We start from the raw sequence: 15,193 nt of genomic DNA on the forward strand, positions 1-15,193 counted from the left end.
TTTATATGTTATCTCCTGGTTGGTAAAAGATAAAAAAAAGTATCAACCAAAAATAATCTTATTTAGAAAAGTAAATAAAATGTAGAAATGTGCAAAACAAGATTTAAGTTGATTATTTGAATCAGGGTTTCCTGCTTACTCATTTAAATCATAATGAAAATTTAATTGCTTTAAATCACTTCCTCCTGCCTTTCATATATCTTCCTCCTGCCAGCTCACACACTGAGGGAAGTCCTCATGATGAAAGCAGTGCATCTCTTACAATACTGTTATGATACTAAAAGTAAAAATCAGAGCTATTTTTCTCTATTTCTGTTTCATAAAGGAAGCTGTTTGAAAAGTTCCCTTTCAGACTGAGGAAGGGCAGCTTTTAAATGAGGCTTGCTGTACTCTGCAAATGAAAAGTTTCTTTGTTCAAGTTGTCACAATGATAGTCCAAAATTCCCTTGACAAGAAAGTGATGGTGATGTTTTTTAAAAAGAGCTATCTTCACACATTTTAAATCTTTAATTTGAAAATTCTCTTTGCCTGTACATTTTAACATCATTTCTTTATGTTCAAGTATTTGTGTAAGCATTTTGGGACTCCACCAAAGATGACTGCATATTGAAGCTGCTCTACTACATTTTCTCACTGCTGTTTTGTTTGCTTAAAAAAGACTAACTGGTTTCTAACTTAGAAACCTGCAGAAGAAATGATGAAGCAACGTACGTGGCCTTCATTGTGTTTTATCTTTGTAATGCCAGGTCACACAGAAAAGCAAAGTTCGGTGGACGGGTACACGAACGCGTGGGAAATGGAGATACTCAAGTAATGACGAAAGCGAGGAATCCGAGAATGAAGAAAACTCAGGGGAGGGCTCAGGGGAAGAGGAGCAAGAGGAAGAAGAGGAACCTGCACCTGCGGATGATGATGAACCATGCAAGAAGTGTGGCCTTCCCAATCATCCAGAGCTAGTATGTTACTGATCTACAAAACATTTTAACAGGAAAACGCTTCAGTTCAGGGCCCTGGAAGTGCTGCTTTTTTATGCTAGTTTCATTTAAAATAATCACTTGCTTCTGCTACAAGAGCTTTCTTCTGAGATGGAGTGGTGTTTCTGAAGAACTGTGCCCCTTGGAAGGGGAGATGAGACAGGGTTAATAGGTAGTAGTAGTCAAGAGACATGGTCAGGACTGCAATGCTTGTATTAGGGTGGCTGCTGCACACAGTTCTGTAATGTCTTGGCTCCATCCTCAGTCTTGGAGGCAAGCTGGAGAATGCCCCTCTCTGCATTCCCTCACTTCCCTTCTCCCACCCGCATCCGACCCCACTCTTGCTAATTATGTTGATGTTAGGCTAAGAAGGAGATGCCAGTGATCTGAATCCAACTTGATCTCTTCAGCCTCCTACAACAAATCTTTGCCTTGCGCTCCCCAGCTCTGAGTCTAGTACTGGCAAGAGTGCTAGGAGAAAAGTGCTTGAAGAAAGATTGTTTAAGGACAACATTTTCAGAATATAGCAACATGTGGTTACCTGTTTAAAGCAAAGCTTGTTTGTTTAAATTGTAGCTTTCAGTGTTCAGCAGCTGCAAATCAGAAGCTCATGTTGAATGGATGCTTGATCAACAAACTATATAGACTTCTAAGTGCAATGTATGGCATAATTCCCTTGACCGTTGCATAAGATGATGTTTTTGAAGTTTAAATCATAGGCTTGCATCCCTGTGGCCTGGGCTTTAGATAGATATAGAGGGAGAGATTTAATATATATATTATTTGTTAGTCTATAAAGGTGCGTGTCTGCCCTGCCTTTCAATCTGGAAGATTCCTGAGTTACACTGAGCCAGGGAAGTTTTGTTGTCAAACCATTTATCTTATCTTGCTCCTAATTCGAAAACAGTTTTAAAAATATTCAAACTGGTTTTATTTTTGTGGGGTTTTTTTAAAAGTGACTAGGTGAGAAGTTTGTAAAAGTTCTTTCTTATTTAGTTTCACTGTGTTTCTGCAGTAAAAATAAATGTTCTATCTCCCCAAAAACTATAATGGAAGAACATTAAGGTTGCAAAATCAAGTGCTTAGAAGTTAGGAGATGCCAGAATGCAAGTTGTCTGTACAAGTAGCTGGTGAAGATGATGTGTATCAGGGGTTGGACCAGATGACTCTCAAGATCCCTTCTTACCATATAATTCTGAGTGTATCTTACAAACAGAGCTCTCTTTTGAACTGGTATGTGTTCTTATTCAGTAAGGTATCTAAGGATCATCACTTACAAGTTTCCAGTTATGAGTTTGTTTTTTCAATATTGTAGAATGCTAAGTATTACAATATTATAAATGGAGTGCAAATCAAGGAAGAGAAGTGTTTCCTGAATATCAGGAAAGATGTTGACATAGAAATTCATTGACATGTTGCATTATCTGCACATGGAAGTGTTGAAAACCCCATTATCTGAGGCACTTACCGTTAACTTGAATATAGAACTAAGTAGTATGCTGTAGAGCAGTGGTGTCAAACATACAGCCTTTGAGCCAGATCCAGCCCACAGAGTTGCTTCATGGGGCTCGCCACGCTACCCATGGGCCAAGGAATAAGGGCAAGTTGCTAGCAGTGGGGAATGGACTGCCAGGGAATCTGGTGGACATGACCACCCATGGCAGGGGAACTAACAAGGGCTGTGGAGCAATGCCTCTGTGGCCATCTAGCTCACTATCACTTGCAAGCCTCTGCCATGATGAGCAGCTGGCTGGCCTGTAGTTGCCTGCATTACTGCTGCTGCAGTGACTGCTACCACCGCCCCATACCTAGGCCAGATCTGGCCTGCAGGGAGCCCTGTTGTCCAGATCTAAGCTGAGGCCCAAGGTGAGTTTGACACCCCTGCTCTAGAGAATGAACCAGGAGGTCTTCTGTGTTTTTAGTTTCTGCAGTTCTGATTTTCCAGTAGTTGTCATTGAACTTGAACACCTGTATATGTCTAGCAAATCATTACTGTCCATCATAACACTGATCCACACACTAAGCATTCTTTTATTTATATGACAGATATGCAAGCACATTTGATATAACTTTAGTAGTTCCTTGGGTGAACTATATACTGGTATTCCAGTGGACACACACAGCGTTGTCAGCTCCTATGTAATGCAGCAGAGGCATCTTGAGTTTACCCAGTTGAATCAATTTGCATTGTAACAAATACCTAATTCCATATCGCACTGAGTCTGTGAGCAGTCCAGGATGGTGCACTTCTGCATGTGTACAGATGATAAAAAAAAAAAAATCTGTGTGAAGGCTGCAAATCCTGGTACATAACAAAATAACAGATGTCTCCCTTTTTGGAAACACTTCCAGGAGTAAGTGGTTTTGGAAGTTCTTGGGGCTTGTATAGTTTAAAGTGCTTATGTAAAGCCTTCAACACTGTCCGGAAAGTATCTCTAGTAGTTGTTCCCCAAGGGCATCAATGATCCTGTGTCCAAAGTGATAGCAATCTCTTACTTTCTTTCTGCAGATACTGTTGTGTGACTCCTGTGACAGCGGATACCACACAGCCTGCCTTCGCCCCCCACTGATGATAATCCCAGATGGAGAATGGTTCTGTCCACCTTGCCAGCATGTACGGCTTCTCATTGAATTTTGTCTTTCATCTTCTTCATTCCCTGCTCAATGTTGTGATTCACTGGGAGACCAACACCATTTTTCTCAATTAAGAATTAAGCCATGGTTTGGGTTGTAGTACATTAAACTGAATTCTTTAGGAAGATAACCTTTTCCTCATGCCTTTCTTAACAGATGACTGTCACATTGCTAATGTGTAGACGGGAGAGTTCAACAGAGTCAGTTTCTGTCAACCTTTTGAAAAGGTTACCTCAAAAATACTGTAGAATTGGAATCATTTAAGTCTACTTGATTTTTTCCTGGTAGTGTTGTAGTCGCGATGGTCCCTGGAAAATTCAAGAAGCACAGGTTTTTTTTATAACTTTTATTGGAATAGCCATAGATTTGGGAGAGATGGTAGACAAGCTTTTGTGCGTAAAATGCCCTTCCTCAGGTTCATGAAAAGCAGATACATCCCATGCTAGATACCAGGTAGAACAATTACTTTTGTTGAATGCTTTTATGTTAATAAAATTGATCCTTTAAAAAGGAAAGTGGTCAGTAAAGCTGTGGAGCAAAAATAAGTTAGCAAAAGTATTTACAGACCAGGGAAGAACAGTTGCTTTAGATAAACCTAATGTAAAAGAGCTATACTACTCCAAAGGTAAGAGTGGCTATTATTGTGGAGCAAAGAGACATTAACAGAGAGAGCTGGTGAGTTATAATGGATTAGAAAACTGTTGCCTGTGTTAAATCTACATTTTTTGAGGTCCGGCAAAATGATGAATTTTTATTCCCAGGCCTGTCTTGCTCTCCAAATGGAACAAGACCCTGGCTAAATGACAAAAGCAAAACCTGCCAATGCCGCTCCATTACTACCACAATCAACACACCCCATGACAACATTGTCAGAATCTGTGCATCTTACAGAGGCCCATCACAAGTGCTATGCACCAGTTGCCCTCATGGAAACTATATAGATGAAACTGTACAGTTGCTATGATGCAGGCTGAATTCTTGTAGAAAAATGATAAAGGATAGAAATAGCCAGTCAGCAGTGGAAGAGAGAACAGCCACTCTATCTCCAACCTCACAGACTTGTCCTCAGATGAAACCTATGCTGTATCATCAGAAGATGAGCCTGGGAACAAAAGTTCAGAACTTTGCTGGACACCAAAACTATGGATTTGACACTGACAGTGAATTTATTTCCTTTCTACTAACCCCTCTGTTCTTTACATGTGATAACAGCCCCCTTCCCTTTTAAAAATATTATTCTTTACATAATTAAGTTCACCTACAGGAACTGGACTTCTTTTTTTTTGGTCTGGTTTGTGAGCGCACAGATTCACAGAAGTTTAGGGCTGGAAGGGACCTTGTGAGATTATTGAGTCCACTCCCCCTGCTCTGGGCAGGAAAGACTGCTGGGTCAATAACCCCAGCAAGGTGTATGTCCAGTCTCCTTTTGAAGATCTCCAGGGTAGGCAAGTACTCACTCTTTGCTTCACAAGTTTATTGTTCATTTTCCTAAGTGATTAGTTTCATTAACGTAATAATATTAAGCAAAAGTAACAGTTCTAGCTGGTATTTATCTGTTTCTTTCCCAAAACTGTGGAAGGGCAATTTTTGTCCAAAAGTTTCTCTTAACCTCTTTCTCAAGTATAAAATTAGTTTGATAAAAGGTATTAAATCTGGCTTCTTTAATTTTTCCTATAAAAAAGAATGAATACTGTCAGCTGGGCTGGTGGGGAAGTGTATCATCATCCAAAGGAAGCAGGCGCTCTGCTTGAATATCCCTTCTGGTTCCACACATACTTGCCTGCAGTCTGGCCAGTTGTCTGTTGTAATCCAACAGGAGCATGATCTTACTGTGCCTGTTGCTCTCTGCTGAGAGTGCTGTCAATGCCAGCAGCATGCAAATGGCAGTGCTTCCTGTGATATGGCTCTCTCTTACCACAAAACATTTCAGTGCAAATGTATAGCGTCATTTGAAATAAATTTATTGAAATGGCAAGTTCTGCCTTGTCGAGTCTTGGCATAGTATTGGCCAGACCACATCTAATGCTATTTTTGCTGCATTATTTTGGGAAGGCTTATGTACAGTTCAGAAGCAGTCTTGTAGATCTTCTATCCCAGCTCTGATTCCAAAATACATCATAGTGTGTAAGTAATACTCTTAAGTGCGTGGTGCTGTCAGTACTATGGCATTAGCATCTCTGAAACGGTCTAGTTCCCCTCATTTACAAGGCTTCTAAGGGCGGCTCTAGACATTATTCCACTTGCAGCATTATTTTCCTTGTGTGATGAAGACATTGCACCATGTGAGCAGCTTCACATGCACAGGGCAGTCTGTCAGGAGAAGGGAAAAATGTATAACAGCTTGCACTGCTGCTGCTGACCATCTAGGGGAGCTTTCCCTGGTCAGCAGCACCACTGAAAGAATCAGATGACTACTAAGGAGTCATCCCCCAGGACCCCCACAGCTTCCCCAAAAAGCAAGCTCGGGGAGAGGGGAAATCTTCCCCCCACCCTCACATGGAGCCAGGGACACCCTGTTGGGCTGGGTCTAAACCAGAGCTTGGGTCTCCCAGACAGCAACAAGCTGGGGGTGGGTAGGATTTCCCCCCCACTGCAGGGAGCTGTGGATATTCTGCCCAGCTGGAGCAGATCCCAGGTCTCCTGAGCAGCAGCAAGGGGACACACTCAAGGAGCACATCTGTGATGGGCCAGCTTTGGGGATGATGCTCCAGGGCAACCAGCACGGTTTCGTTAGGGGCAGGTCATGTCAGACCAACCTGATTGTCTTTTATGATCAGGTCACAAAGGCATTGGATGCAGGTGTTGCCGTGGACGTAGTCTTTCTAGACTTCACCAAGGCCTTTGACACCGTCTCCCACCCCATCCTCATTAAAAAACTAGGCGACTGTGGCATTGATACCTACACAGTCAGATGGATTGCAGATTGGCTTAAGGGTCGTAGTCAGAGGGTGGTGGTGGATGGGTCATATTCGACCTGGGGGGAAGTGGGCAGCGGAGTCCCCCAGGGCTCGGTCCTGCAGCCTGTGCTGTTCAATTTCTTCATCGGTGATTTGGACGACGGGGTGAAATGCGACCTGTTTAAATTTGCTGATGATACCAAAATTTGGGGTGAGGTGAACACGCTAGTAGGGAGGGAAAGACTGCAACAAGACCTGAATAGGTTACAGGAGTGGGCTGACATAAACAGGATGCGTTTCAATACTGATAAGTGCAGGGTGCTGCACGTGGGCAGTAGAAACCAGCAGCACACTTATAGAATGGGAAACTCCTTTCTTGAGAGCACAGAGGCAGAAAGGGAACTTGGAGTCATTATTGACTCCAAGGTGAACATGGGCCGACAATGCAAGGTCACAGTTGGCAGGGCTAACCGGACTTTGTCGTGCATCCACAGGTGCGTCTCAAGTACAGCCAGGGAGGTGATGCTCCCCCTCTATGTGGCACTGGTCAGGCCACAGCTGGAGTACTGCGTCCAGTTCTGTGTGCCCCATTTCAGGGGGGATGCGGACAACATTGAAAGGGTCCAGAGGAGGCTACCCGCATGATCTGGGGACTACAGGGCCTGTCTGCTGGGAAGCAGCAAGCATGGGAGGGAGTCCCCCCATGTGCTTGTTGGGTAAAGATGCGGTTTGTCCCCCAATCCATCTTGCTGCTGCTCAGGAGACCCGGGATCTGCTCCAGCAGGGTAGGGTATCCCCAGCTCCCTGTGCAAGCAGGGGACAGTGAGGGGGAAATCCTTCTCCCCAGCTGCTGTTGTTTGGGAAACCCAGGCTCTGCTCCAGTCTGGCAGGGTGACCCAGACTTCTTGCGAGGCTGGGGGGAATACTGGGGGAAAGATTTCCCCACCCCACCAGCTTGCTTTCTGGGGAAGCCCTGCATCTCTGCTGGGCTGTGCTGTGGCCAGGCAGGGTATTCTCCACTGCCTGCACTTGTGTGGGGAAGGATGAGGGGTGCCCTCCACTTGTTGGTGCCCAGGGTGCTCCAGCATGGCAGGGGTGTCCCTGTTCATCTACTCTGTGCTTGCATGGAGTGGGGTGGTATTTGTAATGCAGGGTCCTCCTGGGTAGTGGGGGGGATGAACCTAGGCCTTTGATTAAAACTATGCTGGGACAGGCATTTTCTCCTCGTTCTTTTTCAGAGAAGTTTACACTGGAGGTGGAGCAATTCCAGAGGACCAGCAGATTGCCATCACATGATATATTTCTTGCTACACCCGCAAATTAAAGCTGGGTAGCAACCGGCTGTAAAATTAATATATTTTTTTGAGGTCTAACTTTATAGCTGGTTGGAGCTTTTAATAGCGTGATAGGTGCTTTGCACATGTAGCTGGTCTCAGTTAATTGTGCAGTTAACCAGTTAATTTCACGGTAACTGTGACATGTATAGGGGGCCTAGTGGTCACTGATGTGGCTGCTGTTAGAAGCCTTGAAAGTAAAGGGAGATAGCAGCTGTAAAATCCACTGGCTCCTGTCATTTTCAAGGCTTCAAGCTCATTGACAGCTGCTTTGCTTTAACTCTTTCTGGCTCGGCTGAAGGGAGTGAAAGAGGTTATGTATTTAGCTGGTTTATGTATTATACCAATATGTAGATTACTGTATTTTGTTACAACATAAACAATAGATAACACATTGGCACCTCCCTTGTGTTATGTAGTTGAGCAAATAATGCAGTTATCCAGTGTGCAGATACATGGAGTGAACCGTATACGTATTCATTTACACACGCACACAGAACTGAGGATTAGTGTGTGTGTGTTTGTCTCAATATATGTGAATTATAACTTAATCCACATTTTCTTTGAAATTTGTGAGGCTAGGCAGAAAGTAAACTGGAAATAATTGGGAAGAATGTTCATTCTGAAGACTCATGTTTCATAATTGCTCTAGGCAGGAAGCGTTTGACAGTAGACACCTGTTACTAGGTTTCTGTACTTCTGTGGGAAGATGATTGCAGTTTTTACAAAGGTATCTAAAATTGAAGAAAACTGACCCCTGCTTTGTTCCTGAAATATGCTCCTCCAGCCTAAGAAGTATGTTGTTGCTATGCTACTGGATCTCTGGCAGAGATTAAATGACTACAATACCTTAATTTATTTAAAGGGAGAGAGGCAAGGATTTTTGGTGATACCTTTTGTTGGATCACCTGTATAGTTGGGAGAGCTGTTAGACAAGGCTTTGGGCATCAAGTGCCCTTCTTCACAACTGAGCGTCTCAGACATCTCGTGGACCATCATGGCTACAACATTTCAGGCCTTCTTAAAGGGAAAGAAAAGGTTGTCCTTTTACCTATCACTGTGGTAAATGTGAAAACAACAAATGAAGATTTTGAATAAATGTATTACATGAGGCTTTTTGCTTATGAGAGAAACTAATAGCATGTATTATCTCCCCAGAAATTACTCTGTGAGAAGTTAGAAGAACAGCTGCAGGATCTGGATGTTGTCTTAAAAAAGAAGGAACGTGCAGAGCGAAGGTATGAACCCTTAACTGGTTGTGTTCGCTAACAGCTCGCAGCAAGTTGCTGGGTAATTGCAATAGTAATTGATCAAGCTTTAAAAGAAGCTGAAAACATGTATTAATGAGATCTTGCATCAGTAAGGCTGTTTTTGATCAATACTCAGGGACTTCTCATTAATCAGAGAATTTGTTCCTGGCAGCAAAACTGGAGGTTTACAAGAGGTGAGACAGAAGCCCAATAATTAAAAAGATGAAGCAATGTATTTGTATTAAGGGTTGGTCACAGTGTCTGGACACAGTTTCATTGCTTTGTACTTGCAGCTAAATGGTTCATTCTTCCTGTACTTGCAGCTAAATGGTTTTCAGCACTGCCTCAGCTGTATGAATTGTCAATACCCTTGGTCAGCAATGTGTAAATCTCCTAGTGTAAGCAAGTTCTAAGTCATTTGACTTTGCCACCAAAGTCTCTTCCATTAATGTGCGTTACAGACTCTTCTTGCCTAATATTAGTTTTAAACTTTGTTTGCGCTGTACAGTTGCATGCTTACAGGCTGCAGGAAGTAAGAACAGCTGTAACTTAATAGAGTAACATGTGCATTGTAGCCCTTGTCTTAGAATGATAGGAAAGTAGGGCTGGATGGTTACTGTTAGTGTAAACCTGTTCTGTATGCTTGCAAATAGCATTTTCCCAGCAGTTTCAGACAATTGTGGGTACCTATCCCCCAACTGCCAGCATAGATATTTGAAAAAGATTTCATTTGGAGAAATGCAGCATTTTTAACAAAGGAATTCATAGAATCATAGAAAACGGGGGCTGGAAGGGACCTCAGGAAGTCACATCTAGTCCAACCCCCTGTCCAAAGCAGGACCGTCCCCAACTAGATCATCCCAGCCAAGGCTTTGTGTGCTAGCCTGGTCTTGAAAACTGCTAAGGATGGAGATTCCACCACCTCTCTGGGTAACCGGTTCCAGCGCTTTACTACCTTCCTCATGAGAAAATGTTTCCTAATATCTATCTAACCTAAACTTAAATATTGTGTAAGTTAGCATTGTTTTGATGTATAGAATGTGTTTTATACAATTAAATGTTAACTCTGATGAGTATTTTTAAACAAAAATTCACATAAACTGTATCCACTACAACAGACTGCCTTGGATTAGATGTCATAAACAGAAACTGCTCAAAACAAATGAATTGGGAGTACAGGGAACACAGGTGTATTATACACACAATACAAAGGAAGGACAAGTGTATTGTACTGTGCTAGGAAGACCAAGCCCAACATTGAAATTCAGTGTTAACTCTGATGGGCATTGTCTACCCTAAGCTTCGTTAAAGTGTCTTTCTTGTGTGCTATCACTGGTGTAGCTCTGGCAGAGGAAGCTGTGGGGGTGCTAGTGTAGACCAGCTGCCCAGCATTCCTGCCATCATGTCATCTAATCCAGCTCACAAAGTCCTGATCATACTCTGGTAAAATTCATAGAATCATAGGAGTTGGGTCGAAGGGACCTTGTAGATCTTCAAGTCCGACCCCCCGCCTGGGCGGGAGAAAAGACTGGACTCAAATGAGTCCAGCCACGTAGTCATCAAGCCTCTTCTTAAAGATCCCCAGGGTAGGAGCCAGCACCACTTCCCTAGGAAGTTGGTTCCAGCTCCTAGCTGCCCTACTGTGGAGTAGTTCTTGCGGATGTCTAATCTAAACCTCCTCTCCAGTAATTTGTGTCCATTGTTCCTTGTCGTGCCAGGGGGTGCTAGGGGAAACAGTGTCTCCCCTAAACCCTTCTGGTCCCCCCTAGTGAGTTTATAGACAGTCACCAGGTCCCCCCTCAGCTTTCTCTTGTGGAGGCTGAACAGATTTAGGTCCCGCAGTCTTTCAATGTAGGGTCTGCCCTGTAGTCCCCGGATCATGCGGGTGGCCTCCTCTGGACCCTTTCAATGTTGTCCACATCCCTCCTGAAATGGGGCGCACAGAACTGGATGCAGTACTCCAGCTGTGGCCTGACCAGCGTCGCATAGAAGGGGAGGATCACCTCCCTGGCTCTACTTGATCGTTGGCCTGTCCATCAGTTCCTGTTGTTACCACTGAGAGAGCTGCCACTGTAGGAACAAAATAATGAGGTGTGGTATGAGTTTTATTAGGAGGCAGCCCCAGCCTACAGTAAGACTGCAGTGAGGCAGAGCGGCCTGACGCTGTGCATAGTAGTGGATCAGGTTCTCTGGACACGTCATAACTGCTGGCAGTGCTTATGCACCCGCTGGGTTTGGTGTAAGGCCAGAATCTTCTAGTGTTGACAAGGCTTTAGAAAATGGTGCGCTCTTAAGTTACCTATTCCCCCTTTTGGCCCAAGTGCTGAAACTGAATCCTGTGCTCTGTTTCCACTCCCATTGGCTGGAGCCCTGAGAAGCATTTTTTAGTGCCATTTCTAAGTGACCTGGCAATTATCTTTATGTATGTACAGCAAGACATGTTGATCCAGTTTTTAGTTATGTTGTTATCACACAAATCCATAGAGCCACAACTTCCCCTTTTTGTCTTGCTTTAAAAAGTCTTTTGTATTGAATATATATGAATATGGCCTGACAGAAACAAAAAAAGATGGGCAGCAGAAGAGTTAAAGTTCTCTTAAGTGCTGTCAGCTCTACTGTATTATTTGCAAAGAGTATTTTTGGATTCCTAGTTAGGATAAATACTCTTTTAGCACACACTATATTATATAAAATGCTGTTGGACTGCTTTTCGTTTCCAGTCTGTCTTGCTTTTAATTTTGCAAGCTTTGTGTTGCATTAATAAAAGGTTTTGTACCTTTTACAGAACAGCATGCTCATGCTTTTCATATTATACATCTAGTTTGTATGGTGAAAAGTGCTATAAAAATAACCCTTTAGCAATGTGATCCTCTAGCCAAACTGCCCTCATGCTTCCTGTTATACATCCTCAAACTTTTGAGTTTTTGGTGCCCTTTGAAGCTTCATATATTGGCCAGTAAGGGACAATATCGTGACTTGCTATCATGTTCTGATTCGGGTGTCTGTTGTTTCTTTATTAGGGCATGCTTTGGTAAAATTGCAAGGTAACCATGATGAAGACGGCAGATGTCGTGACAGTATAATCTTGGAAAAAGTCTGGGGCCATGCTTTTATTACAGCCCGAGTGTAAAGGTTTTTTGCAGCTAAAATAGATTATTTGAGACACAAGTGTAAGCAGATATTAAAACAGGTTTCACTGTCAGAGCTAACCTGTCTCTAACATCATTAACTCTTTCTTGTCTTTCTCTTTCCTTTTGGAATAGAGATTTCACAGCTCCCTGAAGGATTTAAAGCTATCATTGAGAGTACACTAATCTGGTTCTTTGGATCAGTGGTATGGCTGTAGCTTATTTTTAATGACAGCTTTTCATTCCCTGATGGCAGTGACAGCTGTGACAGTAATGGAGATTTGGGTTTTTTAAGATCTGTGTTCCTTTTTTCCCCCTTGTTCTACTCCATGATTTCGAAGTGCTACAGTGGAAGTCCTGCTGAATTTTTAAGTTTCTTACTTCTACATCTACTGATGTCTATATAATCATGTACTGCCACGAGGTGGCAGCAAAGGATTCAAAAGGTCGTATCACTGCTGTTTTTGTTTTAAATCAGGGATTCTGAAACTCTTTCAAAGGATGTACTGTGAAGTAGCAGACTCATCCTGGCACTGCTTTCCACCATGTTCCTCTTCACCCATGGATTATCTCTCCTCTCATTCATAATATTGTAGCGTCCCTTTGGTAACAACGGCATCTACTTACATGGAAAATACATCTTGGGAGATGTGTATCTCGATTCTTTTCATGTAATTTTGTCATATGGAGATGAGAAAACCTAGAATGAGCTCAGTAGTCAGTGCTGTTCCCTGGCCTGCGCTTTGAGACCTGCTGGTACATTTATTGAGCTTTCATTTATCTGTGGGAAGGAAGGTAGTTAGTATTTCATCTCTGTATCTGGTTTTAAGATTTAGGCAGGCTTTGTGTTTTTATGAGAGGCTAACTGACATATTGGCCCATACTGGATCGGCACCAATAAAAGGAAAATTGACATTATTGGCAATTGGGGCAGGTGGTGGCAGCTCTGGGAGGGGGAGCTGTGGGGTGGGCTACAGCCACCTAAAAATTCTCTGTAGTCTCCCTGTAACCTTCACCCAGCACCACTGCCCACCCAGCTCCCACCCTCCCAGCGCCTGCACTGGGAAGAGGCCAGGGCAGCCTGCTTTTGCTCCACACACAGATCCTGGGGGGCACATGTTCCCCATGCCTCCTCCGGGGGTTTGTGGAGTGGCGGGGAACTGGCCCACCCCACCCTGCCTACGTCCCCCTGACCAGCCACCCAAGGCTCCCTCCTACAACCTGCCCTGCCCTACCCTGCCCTGGCTGGGCAGCCCCTGTCCCCGCCCCAACCCCAACCCCAATCCCTCAGTCGCCATAGGGGTCTTAATTTGTCCCCCTCAACAGGCCTTCCTTCAAGCAAACAAATCTAGCAGTTTGACCCAAATGTTTCTATATCTTCATTTCAGTGGTAGCAATTCTCCTTAGAAACTTAAAAGTTGGAGACAGAGGAGAGCTATTAGATAACATCTAGTCTAGTCTGTCCCTTGTGACACAGTGTTGTTCTCTAGAGACTATTTTCTACCACATTATATTTTCCAGTCTGGGTTCCTGCAGTATGGTCCTCCTTAAGAGATGTGACTTCCTTATTTGGAGCCTAATAAAGCATCATCTAATCTTTTCTTGCTGTTGTATAGTTTCTTCATGTCCTAGGTGTTCCTGAACTTTCGTCCGTTACTGCTAGTTACACTTCCACTATAAAAGCCAATTCTTCTTTTCTCTTTATGTCTTCTCCCTTCAGATAATATCAGTTGTCAGAATTATTTCTAAACCATTAGATTTATGTGTGTAGGAGACTTTGATCCTTCAGGACCAAGGATATAATACCTGATAATTTTAATCAAGGTTTGGAACATACACATTTTATCACAGGGTGCTGATTGGCCTGATTCCTCTTGGCTATAGGAACAGCTTCAAATAATGCTAATTACAGCATTGTTTTAAGTCTACATTATCTTAAAAATGAACAGGCTTTTTGTAAATGTTTTGTTTTGTTTTTTCTCTTCAAGGAAAGAGCGATTGGTGTATGTAGGCATCAGTATAGAGAATATCATTCCACCACAAGTAAGTATTATTCTTTCATTTCCTAAACATGATATCACAATAAATAAGGGGGTGAGTGTATGTATGAAAGCATTGTTAATATAAGATTTTGTATAATTCTGAAAGAGGATGTGTCAGCATTGTTTAGGATCAGTGTTTGACCAAATGAGCCTGTTCCAAAGTTGACATGGCTTGCTGGACTGAAGTCTGAATATAGTTCACATCTCTGTTGGTACATGTATGCTAATGTTAAACATTTGAGACCCCTTAGCATATCTAGTTCCAAAAGATAACATTTCTGGACTTCCTGCCGAGAATGGCTTCTTAATAATTATCATCTGCTGTTATTAATCAGTTACCCTCATCTAGCAACAGGGAAGAGACACTGGATACCTGGAATAAGTCAGCCACTTGGGAATGTAAGCCTTATGCACACCTGTTATCAGGGAGGAAAATAGGACAGTTGTAGTTCAGTCCTCCTGACAAAAGTGCACAAGGCTGACATGGGCTTCTAACCCTTTTGTCTTATTTTAACAGGAGCCAGAAATACAAGAAAGTCCGGAAGAAAAGAAGAAAGATTCCAAAAAGCCAAAGTCAAAACTACTTGAAAGGAGATCTACCAGAACCCGGAAATGCATAAGTTATAGGTAAGCAGCCTGTTTGAATGCTGATAAGAATGAAAATAGTCAGTGTTTGCAATTAAGAGCATTAATAATAATGTGCCTTGTCCTCCTCTCACCTGCTTTCCAAGTAGCACTTACATGTAGCAAACAAACCAAAGGTAGGAGTCTTCAGTCTTACTTTTGAATACCATGTGTGCTTGGCAGTCAGAAAACAAAGGTATGTCTTCTGCGTCACATTGATTGAGTCACATGTAAGAGTTGATGTATCATTTAGTTCTGTGGCAAGGGAAGCGCAGGCATTTTCAAGGTGACAGCATTTGTATTGCAGAAT

General features: G+C 42.9%; 1 protein-coding gene across 2 annotated transcripts in view; it reads left to right on the plus strand.

Annotated features, from left to right (window-relative positions):
- The window catches only part of RSF1 (remodeling and spacing factor 1), a 114,917-nt gene that overhangs the window by 70,702 nt on the left and 29,022 nt on the right, over positions 1 to 15,193 (plus strand). For both annotated transcript variants that reach the window (XM_090030711.1, XM_090030710.1), the window contains exons 7-11: positions 747 to 956; positions 3,484 to 3,588; positions 8,998 to 9,077; positions 14,206 to 14,260; positions 14,777 to 14,886. In XM_090030711.1, the coding sequence (XP_089886837.1) occupies positions 747 to 956; positions 3,484 to 3,588; positions 8,998 to 9,077; positions 14,206 to 14,260; positions 14,777 to 14,886 (560 nt within the window). The remainder of the gene's footprint in view (positions 1 to 746; positions 957 to 3,483; positions 3,589 to 8,997; positions 9,078 to 14,205; positions 14,261 to 14,776; positions 14,887 to 15,193) is intronic.

The sequence above is a fragment of the Crocodylus siamensis genome, chromosome 1 (assembly GCF_052110815.1).
Source record: "Crocodylus siamensis isolate JL-2025a chromosome 1, ASM5211081v1, whole genome shotgun sequence".
Taxonomy (NCBI): Eukaryota; Metazoa; Chordata; order Crocodylia; family Crocodylidae; genus Crocodylus; species Crocodylus siamensis.